Consider the following 14,873-nt stretch of genomic DNA (forward strand, 5'->3'; position numbering starts at 1 on the left):
GCCCCCTGCCTGTGCAGCCCAGGCTGCAGACAAGGACCTGTGGAGAATTCCACGGACACATAGATACCCCTTCCCCACACAGCCCCTCTCCTCCTCTCCCCTCCATTGCCCTCGATGCAAATTCCAGCCACATAGCAGGCTGGGATGTCAATCTCTGTCCCCACAGCTCAGAAATCCACTGCCGCCCTCCATGGGCAGCGGCAGAAATGTCTTCCCAGGCAGGGAACCAGGGTGCGTGGTGCCCGCCTCCTGTGGCCTCCTGTCTCTCAGGGTCGCAGCTCTTTGCTGCCTGTTGTTTGGTGTCTGGAAACATTTGCTCATGCATTATATCCAGTTTATACGGCTGTCAAGAGCCTGGAATGGCACCCCACATCCTCAGGGGAGCGTCTTACAGCCTGGAACAAAACCCCACACCGTCAGGGGAGCATTGTACAGCCTGGAATGGCATCCACACCTGCAGGTGAATGTGTGACAGCCTGAAACAGCATTCTCCAACCCCAGGTGAGGATTTGACAACCTGGAATAGAACCGCACACCCGCAGGTGAACATCGGACAGCCTGGAATGGCACCGCACACTCCTGCGTGAGCATCTGACAGCCTGGAAGGGCATCCCACACGCCCTGGTCAACATCTGACAGCCTGGAAGGGCACCACCACACTTAGGTGAGAATTTGATAGGCTGGATCGACCCTTGAACCTTCAGGTGAGCATCTGACAGGCTGGAACGGCACCCTTCATGTTCAGGTGAGTATCTGACAGTTTTAAACGGCACCCCACACCCCTAGGTAAGCATCTGACAGCCTGGAATGGTACCCCACACCTCCAGGCAAGCACCTGAAAGTCTGGAACCGCAGATCACATGTTCAGGGGAACATTGTAAGCCTGAAATGGCACCGCAATCCCCAGGTGAGCATCTGACAGCCTAGAACAGCACCCCACATCACCCAGTGAGAATCTGACAGCCTGGAGCAGCACCACCACCCCCAGGTGAGCATCTCACAGCCTGGAAGGGCACCCCACCTCAGGTGAGCATTTGACAGCATGGAACAGGAAGCACCCACACCCCACAGGTGAGCACCTGACAGCAGGAAAAGCACCCTCCTCCCCGGTGTGCATCAGACAGCCTGGAACAGCATCACCACCTGCAGGTGAGCAGCTGATACCTGGAACGGCACCCCACACTTCCAGGGGAGCATCAGACAGCCTGGAACTGCACCCCCACCTTTGTGTGAGCATCTTACAGCCTGAAAATAACATCCATGCCCACAATTGTGTGTGTAGCAGCCTGAAACTGCATTCTCCAACCCCAGGTGAGCTTGTGACAATCTGGAACAGGACCCCACAACCCCAGGTGAGCATCTCACCATGTAAAACAGCACCCTCCACCCCAGGGGATCATTTGACAGCCAAGAATGGCACACCACACAGCCAGGTGAGCATCTGACAGCCTAGAATGGCACCAGCACACTTAGCTGAGCCTCTGACAGCCTGGATCAGCACTTCAACCTTCAGGTGAGTGTCTGACAGCCTGGAACAGCACCCCACACCCCCAGGTGAGTATGTGACAGCTTGGACCATCACCCCGCACCCCAGGAGAGGATCTGACAGCCTGGGAAGGCACTCCCACACCCAGGTGAGCATCTGAAACCCTACAGCATCACCCCCCACCAACCTTCAGGTGATTATCTCACAGCCCAGAACAGCACCTTCCACCCCCAGATGAACATCTCACAGCCGGAAAACCACCCTCCACCACCAGGTGACCATCAGACAGCCTGGAATGGTACCACCACTTAGGTGAGCCTGTGACGGACTCAAGCAACCCACATCTTCAGTGAGTAGCTGAGAACCTAAATCGGCACCTTACGCTCAGGTGAGCATCGGAAAGCCTGAAGCAGCACCCCCCCACACCTCTAAGTGAGCATCTGATGGCCTGGAACAGCGCCCACACCCCCAGCTGAGCATCTGACTGCATGGAATGTCATCCTCACCTCCAGGGAGCATCCGACAGCCTGGAACAGTATTTTCCAGCCCCAGGTGAGTATCTGACAACCTGGAACAGAACCCCACTCTTCCAGGTGAGGATCCGACCGCATACAACAGCACCCTCCACCCCCAGGTGAGCATCTGACAGCCGGAACAGCGTCCACAGCCCCAGGTGAGCATCTGGCACCCGAAAGGGCAGCGCACGCCCCCAGGTGAGCATCTGGCACCCGAAAGGGCAGCGCACGCCCCCAGGTGAGCATCTGGCACCCGAAAGGGCAGCGCACGCCCCCAGGTGAGCATCTGGCACCCGAAAGGGCAGCACACGCCCCCAGGTGAGCATCTGGCACCCGAAAGGGCAGCGCACGTCCCCAGGTGAGCATCTGGCACCCGAAAGGGCAGCGCACACCCCCAGGTGAGCATCTGGCACCCGAAAGGGCAGCGCACGTCCCCAGGTGAGCATCTGGCACCCGAAAGGGCAGCGCACGCCCCCAGGTGAGCATCTGGCACCCGAAAGGGCAGCGCACGCCCCCAGGTGAGCATCTGGCACCCGAAAGGGCAGCGCACGCCCCCAGGTGAGCACCAGACAGCATTGAATGGTTCCCCACACAGCAAAATGAGCCTCTGATGGCCTGGAACAACCCCACGTCCCACGTGAGCATCTGACAGCATGGGACGGCTCCCCACACCCCCAGGTGAGTATCTGAATGCCTGGAGCAGCACCCACGCCCCCAGGTGAGCTTCTGTAAACCTGAAACAGCACCCTGCACGTGCAGAGGAGCATCTGTCAGCCTGGAACGGCTCCCTCCACCCAGGTGTGCGTCTGTCAGCCTGGAGCAGCACCCTCCACCACCAGATGAGCATCTGACAACTGGAAACTGCACCACACACCCAAGGTGGGCATCCGATGGCTTGGGACAGCACCCCCACCCACAGGTGATCTCACTGCCTGAAACAAACCCACTGTGAGCCTCTGTCAGCACAAAACAGCCCCCCACAGCCCCAGGTGATCATTGGACAGCCAGGAACGACAACTCACATCCCCAGGTAAGCGTCTGACAGCCTAGAACGGCACCTGCATACCTAGGTGAGAATCTGAAAGCCTGATCGACGTTCGAACCTTCGGGTGAGTGTCTGACAGCCTACAGCAGCAGTGACCGCACCCAGGTGAGGATGCTCCCCTGAGGTTGGGCGTCCCATTCCAGGCTGTCAGATCGTCCCCTGGGGATGGAAGGTGCCACTGTAGAGGCTTTTGGATGTTCACATGGGGATGAATGACGGTGTTCCAGGTTATCTGATGCTCACCTGGGAACGCATGGAACAGAACCCCACAACTTCACATAAGCATCTGACAGGTGGGAAAAAGCTCCCCGCCCTCAGGTGAGTTCCTGACAGCCTGGAACAGCACCCCACAACTGCAGGTGAGCATCTGACAGCCTGGAACAGCACCCCACAACTGCAGGTGAGCATCTGACAGCCTGGAACAGCACCCCACAACTGCAGGTGAGCATCTGACAGCCTGGAACAGCACCCCACAACTGCAGGTGAGCATCTGACAGCCTGGAACAGCACCCCACAACTGCAGGTGAGCATCTGACAGCCTGGAACAGCACCCCACAACTGCAGGTGAGCATCTGACAGCCTGGAACAGCACCCCATAACTGCAGGTGAGCATCTGACAGCCTGGAACAGCACCCCACAACTGCAGGTGAGCATCTGACAGCCTGGAACAGCACCCCACAACTGCAGGTGAGCATCTGATAGCCTGGATAGGCACCCCACAACAGCAGGTGAGCCATCTGACAGCCTGGATAGGCACTCCACACAGCCAGGTGAGCAGCTAAAAGCCTGGAATGGAACCCCCACATGCAGGTGAGCATCTGACAGCCTGGAACAGTACCCTAAAACTTTGGGTGAGGATCTGATAGCTTGGAAGAGCAGTGCCTACCCAGTTAGCATCAGACAGCACACAGCAGCACCCCCAATCCCAAGGTGACCATCTGGCAGTGTGAAACAGCACCCCACACCCCCAGATGAGCGTCTGAAAGCCTAAAACAAGCCCCTGCCTGAGATGAGCATCTGACAGCCTTGAACTCCAGGCCTACCACCAGGTGAGCATATGATAGCCTGGAACAGCACCACACAACCCCAGGTAAGATTCCAGCAGCATGGAACAAGACCACTGCCCCCAGGTGAGCATCTGACAGCCTGGGAAAGCACCCTGCTTCCAGGTGAAGATCCGATAGCCTGGAACAGAACCCCAGTTCTCTAAGTAAGCATCTGACAGTACAGAACAGCACCCTCACCCCCAGGGGAGGATCTGACAACCTAGAACAGCACCCTCACCCCAAAGTGGGCATCTGGCAGCGTAAAACAGCACCTCTACTGGCAGATGAGCATCCGACAGCCTGGAGCAGCACCCCACACCCCCAGGGAAGCATCTGACAGCCTGGAGCAGCACCCCACACCCCCAGGGGAGCATCTGACAGCGTGGACAAGTCCTGCCCCCAGGTTAGTGTCTGAATTCCTGGAATATGCGCTCTCCTTTTCCACCAGGTGAGCATCTGACTGCCTGGAAGAAGCATGTTACCTGGAGTGAAACCAAGGCTCAGAGACAGGACAGGGTTGTTGGCCAAGAGGAGCGGCCGGCTGCTAAGCCCCAGTGCTGACTCAGCGCTCACAGCCTCAAGCCTGTGCCATGTCCTCCTCTCAGGGTGAAGAGGCAGAGGGCATGGGGGAGGCGCAGCATCGGCCCACATCCTGGATGTGCAAGTTCACAGGCATGATGGGGCGAGGGGCTCCTGCTCCTACCGTCACTCCCACATGCCAGCCCTCCGACGTCCTGGCTGACTTTCCCTGCCTCTGGTCCTGTGGCCCTGGACAGAGCGGGAGGAAGGGACAGGATCCCGTGGTACCCCTTGGAGGAGGTTCCAGCACCTGTAGGCAGGTTTCCAAGGATCCCTTGTGGCCACATCCAGCTGTTAAATGGGCATGTTCCTGCCAGCCACAGATGTCTGTCCAGTGCAGGAAAGGGCAGGCAGAGAGCTGGCTCCCAGCCCCGAATGCATGTCTCCCTCCCTGGGGCCCAGCCCGGCATGGAAGTCAGGCCTGCCAGTGGGATTGGGGGAAACTTGGTGCCCTGGGCTGGCAGCCCGCCCTGCAGCAGCAAGCATGGCCTCTGGAGACTGTCGTCCCCCTGGCCTCTAGGATTGCTTCTCCTTGCTTCCTGGAACTCCAGCCCTGAAGAAAATCAGAAACCCTGGGAGGCACATTGCCTCTGTGCTGTGCTTTCACCCAGCGAAGCATCAGAGCAGACAGCCAATTTCAACACTGCTCTCGGCTGGAAAGTGTCCTTGTCTCTGGCAGCCTCCAGCGAGAAAGTGCAGGGCCCTGGAGCTGTGACTGCCTCAGGGCAGGTCTCCTTTGTGACAGCCTCTTGTCATGGGCCTGGGAGTGGAACCCTCCTGCCCCTGCCCTGCATCCTGTTGAGTCGACAGCTCAGGCTGGTACCCAAGACCGTGGCCAGCAGATCACAGGGGACAGCCCTTTTGTCCTGGGTGTTTATGGGCTGGAGGAACCACTGTTCAGCCACATCTCTCCCGCCCCACCTGCATTCACCCGAGGTTGATGGGAGCACTGTGGGGGGAGACAGGCAGGGGAGGGGCCGGGCAGCACCTGGCACATCCCCAGGGTGCCTCCTCTGATCCCCAGGAGGGGCAGCACCCACCCTCCTCTTTCTCCAATTTGTTTTTATTATGGTTAAATATACATAACATAACATTTACCATCTTAATTATCTTTACGTGTACACTGTGGTGGCATTAAATACATTCCTCATGTTGTGCGGCCGTCACCACTATCCCTTTCCAGAACTAGCTCATCTTCCCAAACTGAAACTCTGTCCCCATTAAATACTCTCCATTCCCCTCCCCCAATCCCAGGCACCCACCATTCTGGTTTCTGTCTCTGTGATTCAATGACTCTAGGAATCTCATATAAGGAAATCACACAGCGTTTGTCCTTTTGTGGTGGCTGCTTATTTCACTGAGCACAATGTCCTCGAGGTTCATCCATGTTGTAGTGTGTACCGGGATCCCCTTCCTTTTTAAGGCTGAATAATTCCCCATTGTATGGATAGAACATGTTTGGCTTATCCACCCATCCATCGGTGGACACTTGGGTGCCTTCCACATCCAAGCTCTTGTGAACAATGATGCCATCTATGAACATGGTGTATAAATGTCTCTAAAAGACCCTGCCTCCATTTCTTTTGGGTGTAGACCCAGATGTGGAATTGCTTGATCATATGGTAGGTCTATTCTTTTTTTGGAGCTGGAGTCTCACTTTGTCACCCAGGCTGGAGTGCAGTGGTGTGATCTTGGCTCACTGCAACTTCCGCCTCCTGGGTTCAAGCAATTCTCCTGCCTCAGCCTCCCGAGTAGCTGGAACAACAGGCATGCGCCACCACACCTGGCTAATTTTTATATTTTTATTAGAGAAGGGGTTTCACAGTGTTAGCCAGGATGGTCTTGATCTCCTGACCTTGTGATCTGCCTGCCTTGGCCTCCCAAAGTGCTGGGATGACAGGTGTGAGCCACCGCACCCAGCTGGTAGTTCTATTTTTAGCTTTTTGGGAAATGGCCATCCTGTTTTCCATAGCTGCTGCACCATTTTACCTTCCCACCAACAGTGAAGAAGGTTCCAGTTTCTTCACATCCTCACTAGTGCTTGTTATTTTCTTTTTAAAAACCTCGTAGTAGCCATCCTGCTAGGCGTGAGGCATATCTCGTCATTTTGATTTGTGCTTCCCTGATGATTGGTGATGTCCGGCATCTTTTCATGTGCTTATTGTCCATTTGTATATCTTTTTCTGGGAAATGTCTGTTTAAGTCCTTTGCTCATTTCTGAATTGGGATTTTGGCTTTATTGTTGTTGAGTTTTAGGACTTCTCTGTGTATTCTGGAAATTCCTTATCAGATATGTGACTTGCAAATATTGCGGTTTTCTTCCATCCTGTCAGTTGCCTTTTTACTCTGTTATAATAGTGTCCTTTGGTGCACAAAAACATTAATTTTCATGAAATCCAACTTTATTTTTTCTTTTGCTGCCTGTGCCTTTGGTGTTGTAGCCCAGAAGTCATCGCCAAATCCAACATCGTGAAGCCTCCCCCTGTGCTTACTTCTAAGAATTTTATAGTTTTAGGTCTTTGATCCATTTTGAATTAATTTTTGTATGTGGTGTTAGGAAAGAGTCCAACTTCATTCTTTTGCATAGTTTTCCCTGCAACATTTGTTGAAAAGACCGTCCCTTCCCCATTGAATGGTCTTGGTCAAATCATTTGACCGTATATGGGTGGGTTCATTTCTCGACTCTCTATTCTGTTCCATTGGTCTCTGTGTCTGTTTTTGTGCCAGTACCACACTGTTTTGATCACTGTAGCTTTGTAGTAAGTTTTGAAATCAGGAAGTGTGAGTCCTCCAGCTTGTTGGTTCTTTTTCAGGATTGTTTGGGCTGTTTGGAATCCCCTGAGATTCCACAGGAATTTTAGAATTTATCTTTTCTACTTCTGTAAAAAGCATTATTGAGATTTTGACAGACATTGCATTGAATCTGTAGATCACTTTGGGTAATACTGACATCTTACCAACATGAAGTCTTCTAATACATGAACGTGGAATGTGTTTCCTTTGTTTATGTCTTCTTTAATTTCTTTCAGCAATGTTTTGTAGTTTTCATTGCACAAATCTTTCACCTCATTGGTTAATTCCTAAGTATTTTATTCTTTTTAATGCTATTGTAGATGGAATTATAGCTGACTCTCAAACATGGGTTAAAACTATGTGGATCCACTTTATGTGAATTTTTTTCAATAAATACAGTCAGCCTTTCATATTGGTGGGTTCCGAATCCACAGCCAAATGCAGATCAATTCTTGCGATGTGAAACCCACGTATACGAAGGGCCAACTTTTCATATCTAGGGGTTGGGGTTTCCACAGGGCTGACTGTACGACTTCAGTATGTGGGGATTTTGGTGTCTGAGGGTTGTCCTGGAACCAATCCCACGTGGATACCAAGTGGTGACTGTATTTTCTTAATTCCCTTTTTAGATTATTCATTATTAATGTATAAAAAAGGAACTGATTTTTGTGTTGCCTTCATATCCTGCTACTTTGCTAAATTCATTTATTAGTTCTAACAGGTTTGTGTGTGTGTGTGTGTGTGTGTGTGTGTGTGTGTGTAATCTTTAGGGATTTCTACATATAAGATCCGAGAACAGAGATAATTTTATTTTTCTTTCAAATTTGGATGCTTGGTAATTTTTTTCTTGCCTAATTATTCTGGCTATAACTTCCAGTGCAATGTTGAGTAGAAGTGCAAAAGTGATCATCTTTGCCTTGTTCCTGATCTTAGAGGAAAAGCTTTCCTTTTTCATCACTGAATATGATATTTGCTGTGGGTTTTTCTTATATGGATTTTATATTGAGGCAGTTTCCTTCTCTTCCTAGTTTGTTGAGTGTTCTTATCATAAAAGGGTGTTGAATTTTGTCAAATGCTTTTCTGCATCAGTTGAGATGATCATTTTTCCCCCTTCATTCTGTTAATGTGGTATATTACATTAATTGACATTTGTATGTTGAACCATCCTTGCATTCTAGCAATAAATCCCACTTGTCATGTGTGTCATCCTTTTAACAAATTGCTGAATTTGTTTTGTTAGTATTTTGTTGAGGATTTTTGCCTAAATATTCTTACAGGATAATAGTCTGTAGTTTTCTTGTAGTGTCTTTGGCTATGGTATCAGGGTAATGCCAGCCTCATAGAATGAGTGAGGAAGTGTTCCTTCCTCTTTGATTTTTTGGAAAACTTTGAGGATTGGTGTTAGTTCTTTAAAAGTTCGGTAGAATTCACCAGTGAAACCATCAGGTCCTGGCCTTTTCTTTGTTGGGAGATTTTTGAGTGCTGAGTCAATCTTTTCACTAGTTATAGGTCTATTCAGATCTTCTGTCTCTTCATGATTTAGTCTTGGTGGGTTTTGTGTTTCTAGGGATTTGTCCATTTCATCTAGATTAGCTGATTTGTTGGCTTATAATTGTTCCTATTACTATCTTATAATTCTTTTTATTTCTGTAGCATTGGTAATAATAACCTCATTTTCATTTCTGATTGTCATAATTTGAGTTTTCTCTTTCTTAGTTCACCTGGCAAAAAGTTGGTCAAATTTTATCTTTTCAAGGAACAAAGTTTTGTTTTCATTGATTTTCTCTACTCTCGATCCTCTGTTTTGTTGATCTCTGCTGTAATCTCTCTCTGTTTCTTTTTCTTTCTATTCATGTGTTCTTTTTCTAGTTTCTTAAGTTGTAAAGTTAGATTGTCGATTTGAGATCTTTCTTGTTTTTTAATGGAAGCATTTACAGCTATACATTTCCCCCTCAGCACTGCTTTCCCTGTGTTTCATAATTTGGGGTGTGTTGTTTTCATTTTCACTTGTCTCTAAGCATTGTCTAACTTCTCATGTGATTTCTTCTGTGATCCATTGGTTGTTTAGCCCCTTCCTCCTTTTACAGAGGAGGAAACTGAGGCCTGGAGAGGTGAAATGATTCAGCTGAGGTTGCTTAGCTGGACCCAACTCTTTTGGGCTCCAGGGACAGTGTTCAGGGCAGCAGACCTGGGCTGAGCACACAGGTCCAGTGTGAGTCCCTCAGAGTCAGACCACACAGAATGCAGTGCAGTTGCAAGCAAGGAATGCTCATAATCAAACAGAACAGAAACTGTCTTCCAGCACACAGGCCTCCCCCAGCTGAATGGGATCTGTCTTCTTGCCATTGCCCCTCTCCCAACTTTTATTTTAAATTGGAGCAGTTTCTGCAGAAGACAGTCTTAAATGCATAGATACCGAAGTTAAAGAGCGAGTAAATGAAGCTCAGATCAGGGTCCAGGGGCTGAATCCCCACACCTGTCTGGCAGACATGGCTGACCGAGGCCAGCACTTACTCCAAAACCCTCTCAACACTGGGGCCAGGCAGCCCCACCAATGCAGCCGAGGGAACACCTCCTGGCCAACAGCCCTAGAGGGACCCCTGCATGCACTGAGCATTATTTAAGCTGGGGAGGACCCCTAGTACCTCTGAAGGCTCGCACGTCTATCCATGCAGACTGAGGCTGGGAGGACGAAAGGGCAGGACTCCCAGAAACTGGGTTTGTGGGGACCACACTCCCATGAGCCACAGTACAGGTGGGAATGGGAACATAAGTCTTGATGGGCATCTCGCTGCTCAGGACGGCCTCCTGGCTCCGTCTCTCCTTGGGGTGGAGGAAGGCAACTCCCTGGGTCCCCCACCCCTGTTTGCCCAGGCCCAGGTGGGGAGTGGGGTGGCACCTGCAGCTGGTCTAGGGCCAGGTGCACCAATGCCCGTCCACACAGTGCCTGCACGTTCTCCGGCTCAGCCCGCAGCACTGCGTTGAAGTCGAACATGGCCGTCTTCTTCTGGCCCAGGAACCCATAGCAGCGGGCTCGGGCAAGGAGGGATTCACTTGCCTGGCTTCCTGCAGGAAGATGGCATGGGGTCGGGATGAGCCTGTGCTGGGTCCCTCCCCCAGTGTCCCTCCTGCCCAGCCTGGGGAGAGCAGAGGGTGCATGAGCTTCAGGGCTCACCTTGGGGAGCTCACAGACCATTGGGCACCGAGACACACAGAGACAGTCACGGCGGACCTGGGGGCCTTGGCTTCGGGGCAAGAGGAGCCCCTCCAGGACTGGAGACAGCTGGGGGGCTGCCAAGGGAAGGAGCACTGCAGCTGCCTCTGAGGCCAGGCAAGGGCAGGGGGTCAGGGTCCTGGGGCGGGACCTGGAGTGGCAGCAGCAGGAAGGTGTGAGGCTTGGATATGGGGCAGTCTAGGAGGAGCCCCCTGGATTCTGGGCATAAGAGACCCCTCCCCAAAGAGGTTATCATTATCGTACCCCTTCTGGGTGTCTGTCCGGTGACGGACATGGGACAACATGCCGGGCCGCTCTGGCTGCTCTGGGCTGTGCGCCCACCAACGCGTGCAGGGCATGCTCTCCGTGCCAGGTTCTGTCCCAGAATGAGCTCTCTGAATCCCACTTCCACCCCACATAGGCTACTCTGCCATCCCCCTTTGAGAGAGGAGGGTGAGGGGTGCTCACTAAGTGCATGGCCAGGTTCCACGTGGCAGCCTGATCTAGGTCCAGGCTCTCACACTCCCTGTACCCCAGGAGATCCCTGTGAGTCCTGGGAAACATCCCCTTCCCTCCAGACACTTGATCCCACCAAAAAACAGCAGTAACTCCAAGAAGCAGGCAGCACCCCGTGCTGGGTGTCCCGGGGTGGGGATCCCAGGTGTGCACGGGAGGAGCTTCAGTCGTTGTTCCTAGGAAGGGCTGAGGGGAGCAGCGACCTCGTCTCCTTGTCATTAACTGGGAAAGGGGCCCTTTCCCCTCAGGGCTGAGGCTTCTGGGACAGCAGCTCAGGCACTAGGCAGGGCACAGCTCAGGTCCCAGCTCAGGCCCCAGGTCGCAGAGGCCGGTCTCAGGCCTTGGTGCACCCACCTTGATGGTGAGATGCCCTCAGTGAGTGGCCCCTGCCCTGTCCACCCCGTGGGTGTTCCTGAGGCCCCTGCACCTGGGCAGCACGCGTGTCCCCACTGTCCAACACAGCAAAGGCTCCCCATGTCTCCTGTGGCCGGCACAAGACTGGGCCCTGGGAGCAGGTGGGCAGCCCCTACCTGCAGCAAAGATGGCCAGAGAGAGGTAGGCGATGGCCTCCTTGGTGTGGTCCCTGCTGTCGGCCCCGCCTGGCCGTGCCCGCAGGATGGCCAGGGCCCTGGCGTGGCAGTGGCTTTGAAGCAGCTGCCGGTCCTCATGGCAGAAGACGTCCAGGGTGGGATGGAGGCAGGCGGTGTCACCGGACTGGACCAGCTTCTTCACCAACTGCAGGGGTGCCACAGTCACTGCCCACACCCTTGGGACCGATGCCCTGGGGCCCTCTCTGTACCGACGCCCCTGGCCATCCCCCACCCCATCCTCACTGCCCCAGGGTCCATCTGGTGCCAACACCCCCAGCCCCACCCTTGCTGCCCCAGGGCTCACCCAGTGCCAATGCCCCTGGCAATTCCTCACCCCACCCTCTCTGCCTCAGGGTCCACCCAGTGCCACCACCCTGATCATCTCGTACTCCTGCCTCGCTGCCTCCCCCAGCCCCTGGCTGTGACCATAAGCCTGGGGGCTTCTCCCTATCTGAGCACTGGGAGGCTGGCTGTGTGCTGTGTGCTGTGTGCTGTGTGCTGCAGCGTGGCCTTTTGAGCCTTTGGGGGCATTTTGTCTCCCCATAGGTGGGGGTCCCACAGCAGGCAGGGACTGTGTGCCCAGCTTGGCGCAGAGGAGTAGGCAGGGAGGGGAGCTGTGAGCCTGCTCTGGGCTGCAGTCAGAGCCGCGTCTGTCTGCTGCATGGCACTGTTGGGCTGGGGCTCTCAGGGTCCTGAGCCTAGGACTTCTCTGTCCCATGGTGGTGGAGACCCCGCCCCAATGGGCCCACTGGAGCAAGGAATGGGCGTGGCCCCATGAGAAGCAGAGGAAGGGGTTTTTAGGTCAGGAAGAGTCAACAGGCGCCAGGGAGTCCTTCAGACGACGCAGAGCAAAAGCCCAGCACGGCCAAGTAGCACCAGGTCTCTGAGCGAGGGGAGACCTCCACCCCACAACCTCCCCTCCCCGCGGCTCCATCCGAAGGAGGCCCAATGCTGTCCCCTGCTGGCCGCTGATGGGCACACGGGTTCCCCAAGCTGAGCAAGAGGACGCAGGTTCAGGGCATCTGAACCTGCGCAGGGCAAGGAGATCAGAACCCAAACCAGGCCCCAGGGGGAAGAAGGCGCGACAAGGCCCTCACCCCAGGCCCCAAGGCCTGAATCCCACCAGAGTGTAACCTTTAGACCCCAGTTCAGACAGGAACCCGGGATAGCACCTGAGGCAGGTGAGGGTCTGCCTTTCCTGGGAGCGGGGGTCTTGGAGGCAGGAAGGGAGGGCCCCTCTGCTACCCTCCCCAAGGCAGGGTTGCATCCAAGCCTGGTTTATGTGAGAGACTTGGAGAGAAGCTCGGCCTGCCGTCGGTTCCTGGCCCTTCTGCTTCATAACCACAGCGGAAGCAAGTACGACAAAGCAGCCATGCATGCGGGGAATCTGCCGACCCCAGGGACCTGCCCCAGCCAATTTCCATGACGACCCATGGGACCCGGACCCAGATAAGGAGACTGAGCGTCAGACAGGTGAGGGGCTGCAGCAGGTGCAGAGCTGGGGCTGAATGCAGTCGCCTGGTCCAAAGCTCAGACTGCGAGGTCCAGCGCCAAGTCCACGGGAGGCCTGTGCCCTCTTCCCAGCTGGGCCCGTTTCCACCTGCCCTCTCTCACGCCCTGGGCCTCCTCACCTGGTTGGCATCATAGAAAAAGCCCCTCCTCAGCTGCAACAGGGCCAGCCGTGCCAGCACAGGGGCTGCCTGGGGCCTCCGGGAGAGGGCCACCAGCAGGGCCTTGTGTGTCTCCTCCAGGCGGCCCAGGCGGTACAGGGCGTCAGCGGCCAGGAGGCAAGAGGCCTCGTCCTCCGGATCCAGCTCCATCAGCAGTGTGGCCAGCTGGTGCACGCCGCAGGCGTCCCTGTGTGGAGATCAGCTCAGAGGGGCCTGCCCCTTTTGACAACCCCTCCACCTGCCCAGGTGATTGGGCAGTGCGGAAATCCCATCTCCTGCACCTGGCCTGGGCAGCTCCCTCTGGAGGGACCCTCATGCCACGCCATCCCCAGAGGCCAAAGGTGCCCTTCCCATCACGCGGCCCTCACGCCCTCCTTCCCCCTTCCCCCACCCTGTGGGAGGTGGGATTGAGGCGGTATAGACAGACAGTGGCAGGGCTGACCCTGAGCAGACCCTGCCTCGGTTTCCTTTTCTGCAAAAGCACAGACGAACAATTTGGCCTTGCTGGGCTCAGGGGTGTGCGTGCAGGCAGAAAAAGAAAACACACGGCTGCATGTGGCACGTTCCTGTGTCCACGTGGGAATGTTAATAAGCGCTCACTGGAAAATGGGGCCAGAGCCTCAAATTTGACAACTCCCAGAGAAGAAATATAAATGCCATCACATAATGAAAGTTCCTCACCACCAGCAAATCAAAGCCATGCAAATCAAACACCTGGAAGGCAGAGGAACTCTGTGTGTGTGTGTGTGTATGTGTGTGTGTGGTGTGTGTTGTATGTGTGGTGTGTATGGTGTGTGTATGGTGTGTTGTGTGTGTGTTGTGTGTGTGCCTAGGGGTGAAGGTTGACATCAATGACGCCCCCCCCCCCATCTCAGTGCTTTTAACTTTGCTGAAACCCCTTCCTGCCACCTCCCAGCAATTAGACGAGGGAAGTCAAAGCAGCTAGGGATTCACCCACTGGGCTTTGGGCTGGCAAATAATTTGCAAAATGAGCATCAGGGGTGAGTGGGGGATGGGCGGTGGCCAGACTATGGTGAGGGGAGGGCAGCTCCTGGAGTCAAGGATTCTACAAGTGGCTGTGCTCCCTGACCCAGGAACTGCATGCCTGTCTCTGTCTTAAGGAGAGAACATTCTGGATACAGGACATTACCCACGATGGATTACAGCTAAGAACAAAGGTGCAGTGGCTCACTCCTGGAATCCCAGCACTTTGGGAGGCCCAGGTGGGAGGATCACTTGAGGTCAGGAGTTTGAGACCAGCCTGGCCAACATGGTGAAACCCCATCCTACCAAAAATATAAAAATTAGCCAGGCATGGTGGCGCTTGCCTGTGATCCCAGCTACTTGGGAAGCTGAGGCAGGAGAGTGGCTTGAACTCAGGAGGTGGAGGTTGCAGTGAGCCAAGATCGTGCCATTGCA

General features: G+C 54.1%; 1 protein-coding gene across 1 annotated transcript in view; it reads right to left on the reverse strand.

Moving 5' to 3' along the window:
• The window catches only part of TTC34 (tetratricopeptide repeat domain 34), a 34,824-nt gene that overhangs the window by 8,107 nt on the left and 11,844 nt on the right, over positions 1 to 14,873 (reverse strand). The window contains exons 3-5 of the mRNA XM_010366106.2: positions 13,416 to 13,641; positions 11,725 to 11,929; positions 10,364 to 10,530 (exon numbers count right to left, since the gene is read on the reverse strand). Of these exons, the coding sequence (XP_010364408.2) occupies positions 10,364 to 10,530; positions 11,725 to 11,929; positions 13,416 to 13,641 (598 nt within the window). The remainder of the gene's footprint in view (positions 1 to 10,363; positions 10,531 to 11,724; positions 11,930 to 13,415; positions 13,642 to 14,873) is intronic.

This window comes from Rhinopithecus roxellana, chromosome 12 (genome assembly GCF_007565055.1).
Source record: "Rhinopithecus roxellana isolate Shanxi Qingling chromosome 12, ASM756505v1, whole genome shotgun sequence".
Lineage (NCBI taxonomy): Eukaryota > Metazoa > Chordata > Mammalia > Primates > Cercopithecidae > Rhinopithecus > Rhinopithecus roxellana.